This window comes from Rutidosis leptorrhynchoides, chromosome 6 (genome assembly GCF_046630445.1).
Source record: "Rutidosis leptorrhynchoides isolate AG116_Rl617_1_P2 chromosome 6, CSIRO_AGI_Rlap_v1, whole genome shotgun sequence".
Lineage (NCBI taxonomy): Eukaryota > Viridiplantae > Streptophyta > Magnoliopsida > Asterales > Asteraceae > Rutidosis > Rutidosis leptorrhynchoides.
The window spans coordinates 284606180-284613585 of record NC_092338.1 but is presented as its reverse complement, the minus strand read 5'-3'; the positions used below and the strand labels follow the sequence as shown (position 1 = coordinate 284613585).

The following is a 7406-nucleotide window of genomic DNA, read 5'->3' as shown; positions in this document are numbered from 1 at the left end:
TTATTTTGATTTGTAAAACTCATCTGTTTGATTTTAGTTTGAAACCTAAGAAGAAGAAAGTAATCAGATATTTATACGGGCTATATATATTCGAGTGGGTTTTAAAACAGATAAATGAAATGGAGCAGATGGTCTGGTGTAGTGTCGGGTATTCAAGAGGTCGGGGGTTCGAACCTCGATTGGGCCAATTCTTTTTAGAAAAGGAGTTTAAAGGGTATACCTTGTTATCTTTACTTCTATTATTATTATTATTATTATTATTATTATTATTATTATTATTATTATTATTATTATTATCATTTTTATTATTATTATTATTGTTGTTAATATTATTGTTATTATTAGTTATTGTTATTATTATTAGTATTATGATAAAAATTTATAGTAATGATTATAATTACATACATATTAATTATGAATACAAATATGAAAATGAGTAAAACTATAATTAAGTCATAATCTAAATAATATATTATTACTATTATTATTATTATTATTATTATTATTATTATTATTATTATTATTATTATTATTATTATTATTATTATTATTATTATTATTATTATTATTATTAGAAGCATTATTATTAGAAATATCATTATTAACATCATTATTGGTAAAAGTATTATTATTATATAGATATTATAATTATTATTATTATTATTATAATTATTATTATTATTATTATTATTATAATTATTATTATTATCATTTTTATTATTATTAGTATCAAGATTAATTTTTGTACTGAAAATTTCATATATAACAAGATTGCCTTTATAATTAAAAACTATCATCATTATTATTATTAACAAGTATTATCTAATATCATTATTATAAAAATAATATTGATTATGAAAATAAAAGTTTTAATAACGTTGTTAAGATTATAAGTATATAAATAAAGATTATATATAAAAAAGAAAATATATATCTAAATTACAAAATTTAACTACTTAATATTTCTATATATAAAATGAAAATATATAAATAAATAAAGAAACTTATAAATTATTAAATATAACAAATACATCGTTAATAATAATATATAAATTTATTTGATTACGAGTATATGTTTTAATATATATACAAATAATATAGGTTCGTGAATCCGAGGCCAACCCTGCATTGTTCAATGTCGTCATATGTTTTTTTACTACAAAATACAATATAGTGAGTTTCATTTGCCCTTTTTACCCTTTACATTTTTGGGCTGAGAATACATGCAAATGCTTTATTAACTGTTTTACAATATTTATATGCGTGAGTTTCATTACTCCCTTTTTAAATATTTTTGCAATATATATATTTTTGGGACTGAGAATACATGCACTGTTTTATAACTGTTTTACGAAATATACACAAGTACTTAAAAAACATTCTACGATTGAGTTACGAGTACACCGGATATCACCCCTTTATAGTCTGGTAAGCTAAGAATAGGAAACCGAGCTCCTAATTGATGCGAATCCTAAAGATAGATCTATGGGCACTCACAAGCCCCAATCAGAGAATTTGAACTTCTTTAGTACTTCGAAATAGGTATACAACTGCGAGCTTTAAAAGATATGATCTGTTTGTGAGGTGTACACAACCATCATATTTAAAAGAGTGGCATGTTTGTATGCTTTTGCATGACTGTGCGGAATGCCGGTATGCGGGGGATATTCTATATGCATCTTGTTAAGGTTGATTACCAGGTGTTTATATATCGTATGAATGATTTTCCAGCAGTGAGCAGACCTGCACAGATTGTTTTTGAAATATGAGTATCTTGTGGTCTATTATACTATCGGAAATGATTATTTATGATAAACTAATGAACTCACCAACCTTTTGGTTGACACTTTAAAGCATGTTTATTCTCAGGTATTAAAGAAATCTTCCGCTGTGCATTTGCTCATATTAGAGATATTACTTGGAGTCATTCATGACATATTTCAAAAGACGTTGCATTCGAGTCGTCGAGTTCATCAAGATTATTACTAAGTCAATTATAGTTGGATACATTATGAAATGGTATGCATGCCGTCAACTGTCGATGTAATGAAAGTTTGTCTTTTAAAAAACGAATGCAATGTTTGTAAAATGTATCATATAGAGGTCAAGTACCTCGCGATGTAATCAACTATTGTGAATAGTTTATAATGTATATGAATGGGTCCTTTCAATCAAGTGGCAAACTTGAAGAATTGTTTAGTTTCATGTGTTATAATCAATATTTTAATTCATTTTAATTGTCTAATGTTGGTAGTCCACAGTTAGTAATTCAACAATTCATATATTGTTTAATATATAATATTCGAATTAATTAATACGTATCGTGACCCATTGTGTCCATGTCTCAGACTCGATCACAACTCAAAGTATATATATTATTTTAGAATCAACCTCAACCTTGTATAGCTAACTCGATCATTACCACATATAGAGTGTCTATGGTTATTCCAAATAATATATAGATGACGTCGATATGATATGTCAAAACATTGTATACGTGTCCCGATTTATCCGACGATATTTAAAGTGCGTAAAATAAATAACAGAAATTAAATGACGATAAATAAAATTGCGAGAATTAAAATTGCAATAATTAAATTGCGATAAATAAATGTAATAAGAAATTAACAGTTAGCTAGGAACAGTTAGCTAGGATTTTGTTAGAGTGGATTCTTAAAAAAATTTCTCATAGTTAATTTGTTTGTTTCTAAAAAATTTTATTTTGTCCAATGTTTTCTTCATTATGCCACTTGTTGAATCCTGGTAGGTCAAAATCCAAATATGAAATTGAATGAAAATGGTTATTCTGCAGTGAACGGATACGTATATCTGTGGATGTAAGTAGGATAGTAAATGACCGTTGAATCAGATTCGAAGAATGTACAGTGTAACTTATTAATGTGAAGTCTAAATATTCCTCGAGTATTACCTACCCGTTAAAATATTTTCACCATTAATAGTTTGTACAACAGAATTTTTAATTACAATCTTTATGAAAACATATATACATATATATTTTCTTCAGATGTAATCTTGGATTTAATGAGTTAATATGATATTAATCTCATTTGATTTATCGTTATATCTAAAATACATAATCTCTAGAACATTAGAGATTACATAATCTCCATGAAGAACGAAGGTAGTTGGTGTAGAACGATACGTAGAACGATGGTTATACTCAAGGTACAAAATGAGATGTTGAGGCATGGATTGTTGATGGTACTGGTGCTGTTATTGATGGTACTATTGGTGCCGGTGATGTTGCTGAAGCTGGTAAATTTTGCACCATATTCTCCAAATTGATTACTCGAGCGTGAAGTTCGTTGACTTCTTCTATTATTCCAGGATGATTGTCGATAGGAACGAGCGAATGAATATGGTTGAGAATTTGGGATATCATATAATCATTGTGAGATATCCTAGCAATGAGGGTGAAAACTGAATACTGCCTTAACAGTCAAAAGTTTGATGATAGAGAATGGAGTGTTGGAAACGCTCAATAGAAAACTTAGTACTGAAAAGCGGATTATGCGAAACTATGAAGAAGGCTGTAGACAAATCACAAAGACTAAACTTGCCTTCAGAGAATCCAAATGATTTAGTATCTGCTGAAGTCATTAACGAATACCTTGCTCCTGACTCTAAATCCTTACGGATAAATTTTCTTCATCATCCTTCGATGTTAGAAATTCTAAGATATCATTATATCTTTCATTATAAATATCCTCGATATTTCTGAAGATATTTTCATAATGATTCTTATCTGAAATCATTTATCTCCTCGCGTATTCTGTATCACATCATAAAGGAAACTATTTTAGTTTCTAAATTTTGAAACCTTCGAGTTTAAAGTATGAATGTTTTTGAAGTAGTGTTGGGAACTGAAGCATGAGTTAGTATAATATAATGACACTTGATTAACGTGATTATAATACAGTAAGTCATGCTGAGTTTCTAATGGAACGTGATGATTCACAGATCATAACGTCATCATGTGCCATGTTACACGACTCTTACACTCTATCTAGTATATAAACATATCAAGAACATAATTTCTTGTTAGTTCTATCGTTTCTCTTGAATTTTGGTAATTTAAGCAATCAAGATCGTGCTATTACGTTCCTTCCTACCTAGAACATTAGGATTATTAGGAACTTCATACCTACGAATTCTGGACCATTATTCGCTTGACTTAAAAATCGAGAAGAGAAAATAAAAGTATGGGACTTCGAAATATAAAGGAAGATATAAAGTCCAACAACAACCCAGAAATTACAAACCGTATATATCGATGCATATAGCAATATAGAGACACGGGAGAACTAAAAACACTATAAAATCAAGAGTATAGTAGAAGTAAATAGATTCTTCCGGCGGCAGATGAAAAAAAAGAATGATAGATATGAAAGTTAGGAATATATCAAGAATCAGAACCGGATGAAGCATATTGAAAAATGCTTTAAAATATGAATTAAGAGAGAAAGAATAGAAGGTATGAGCTGTAGAAATAAGGAAACGAAGGGGGTGGATTTATAGTGAAATATCCGACACAACAATTGAGACAGATCATCGCATTTAATTAAAGAAGATCCTAATTTCTTTAAATTCTGAAGAATCAGATCTTATAAATTTCCAAGATTTTTTTTAAAATCCCTTGAATTCCGAAAACTAACCGTGACTACGTCACCGGTTAAGATGAACTTCCAAGATTTCTATATTGAATTATAAAATAAATATTCAAGATATGTTATTATAGAATATATTATAATTAATAAATAAATATGACATAAATAATAATATAAAAAAAAAAGGAACAGGTTCAGTTTTTCATATCAGACATTACAACATGTCTGTGATGTTTCATATCAGACTGGTCAATAAGCAGGAAGTCTTCTAAAAAAGTAACAGGTTCAAGTAAAGGATTCAAACATCATTCAGAAAGTTGACTTCCAAAATCAAAACAAAGATTCAAACATTACAAAAGACTTAAACATCATTCAGATAAACAATTCTAAAGATTCAAACATATAGCTAAAGACTTAAACATCATTCAAACATAACTTCAAAAGATTACAAATTGCAAAAGATTAATCAATTAGTTGACTTCCACCACTTTGAGTACCATCACCTTGAGTTCCACCTTGAGTTCCAACAGACTGTTTTCCTTTCCTTGGTTTTCCACATGTTGTTATGTTATGACCCTGTTTACCACACTTTTTACATGTTTTGCTTGTTCCTGCTCTAGATAACTTTCCCTTACTGACCATGGGCTGCTCTTTATCAATTGCACTCTTGTTTCTTTTTCTTTTTACACTTGGTTCCTGCACTTCATTTGCACTCTTTGTTCTTTTCTTCTTTGGCCTTCCAGGTTGTTTTTTATGATGTGGAGGTAAAAGTGTAGTAGGACACTCACTCTTTGGCCATGAAACAGATCTAGTTATGGGTTCCACCTTGAATGAATAAACCTGCCTCCATGTATCTAACTTATACACTGGATTAACCCAATCCTCTGGATCACCAACCTCAACAGAATTCAATGACATGTCCCAAATACATGCAACTGCATGCTTACATGGCATTCCAGTTAACTCCCATCTCCTACAAGTACATGTTTTTGTCCTAAGATCAACAGCTTGTTTGTCTAAATAAGCATCCATTACTTGAAACCTATCTCCCCCATTCCAAGTTGCATTATACCTATTGGCAGACCTCTTGACCCTTTCAAATATTTTTGAAACTGTGGGTGTTAATGGACCATCAGATTTAGCAATGACCTTTTGAACCGTAACAATTCTTCTCATTAAGTACTGCCTCACATACTCTAAACATGTTATAATTGGTTTGTCCCTGCCATCTAATAACTTGCTATTGGAAGTCTCACAAACATTATTCAACAACATATCACATTGAGCTCTACCAGAAAAATGTGACCTGCTCCAATGTTTTGGACCAATATCCATCAAGTATTTATGTGCACCTGCATCCTCTCTTTTAAGTTCCTCCATTGCTTCATCAAATTCTTCACTAGTTGTCCTTGTGGCACTTTTCCAAACCAAATCCTTGATCACTGCTCCTTTATAAGTACCTGTCATATTTTCATATATATGCCTCATACAGAATCTATGCTCAGCATGTGGATAAACCCTTGCCATTGCAGGCATCAAACCCTAAAAACAAAGACAAAAATACAAACATAAATGCATTGTAAACAAATAATATGTAAATGAAGAATAACTTTAGTAAATACATACCTTCTGCCTATCAGAAATGAAAGTGAAGTTACAGTTTGAGTCCAGATCTAAATCATCACCTAGACAATGCAAAAACCATCTCCAAGACTCACTTGTTTCAGCTTCAACAACAGCATAGGCTAAAGGATATATACCATTGTTTGGATCAACTCCAACATCAGTCAATAGTTGTCCTGGATATGGACCCTTTAAAAAACAACCATCAAGACCTAGAATCTCTCTTTTACAAGCCTTAAATCCTTCTTTTAGTGGCCCCAAACAAATGTACACCCTTTTAAACACCCTAGTATCTGATGAAGGGTTAGGTTCAGGATAAACCTCTATTTTTGTAGTTGTATTTGGATTCCTTTTCTGCAATTCCAAACAATAATCCCTAAGTCTTAAATATTGCTTCCTATAATCACCAATGATCACTTTTTTTGCCTTGGATTTTGCCCTATATGCAGTCATTTTCTTCACTCCCAATTCATATTTTGTTGTGATAATCTCTTGAATTGCACTTGCCTTTAGATCAGGATCTGCTACTAGGATATCACCAATTTGTTTGGATATAAAAGTAGATGAACATTGTCTTAATTTCCTTTTTGGTTGACATGAATGTTCTTCATCTAATGTCTTCACAATATATGTGTCATGATTTTTACCCTGTGAAGCAAGTAAAGTCCAAGGGCATACAGGTTTGGTTTCAACTACTCCCATTCCATATCACTTAATTCTTACCCTCTTCTTATCATTCTTCACTGGTTTTAAATCCCTTCTTATTTCAATTCCATGTAGCCTTGCCCTTTCTTTTATTTCTGTTGTAGTTGAAAACTCTTGGCCTACATAAAACTTGTGATATTGTATAGGAACTGTTTCATCTTCATGACTTAATCTTAACTCTTTCAACCTAAACTTTCTTTCTTTATCTACCTTGTCAGACTCATTACCACTGTCAAAGTCATCCAAGTTCAACCCTTCATATTCAATAACATCATCAGTCTCATTAACTTTAACCATCACTTTCAACTCTAAATAATTGTCATCTAAACCACCATCTTGATCACTTTCTTCTGTATCAGAATCACTATCTCCTTCACTAGCACTCTTTTCACTATTTTCACACAATACTATAGCCTTAGAAGCAAAAACACTAGAATCCAAAGCATGATC

General features: G+C 30.5%; 1 protein-coding gene across 1 annotated transcript; it reads right to left on the bottom strand.

Annotated features, from left to right (window-relative positions):
- Positions 1–5090: 5090 nt before the first annotated feature.
- LOC139854525 (uncharacterized) lies at positions 5091–6953 on the bottom strand. Its single transcript, XM_071843826.1, has 2 exons — positions 6255–6953; positions 5091–6170 (listed from the first exon to the last, which is right to left on the bottom strand). The coding sequence occupies exons 1-2, from the start codon at positions 6951–6953 to the stop codon at positions 5091–5093; spliced, it is 1779 nt and encodes a 592-aa protein (XP_071699927.1).
- Between the last annotated feature and the right edge of the window lie 453 nt (positions 6954–7406).

Coding starts and splice junctions, on each gene's coding strand:
- LOC139854525 (XM_071843826.1), bottom strand. CDS start 6,953: ATGGGAGTAGTTGAAACCAAACCTGTATGCCCTTGGACTTTACTTGCT. Junction 6,171..6,254: donor TCATTTCTGATAGGCAGAAG/GTATGTATTTAC, acceptor CTTTGTTTTTAG/GGTTTGATGCCTGCAATGGC.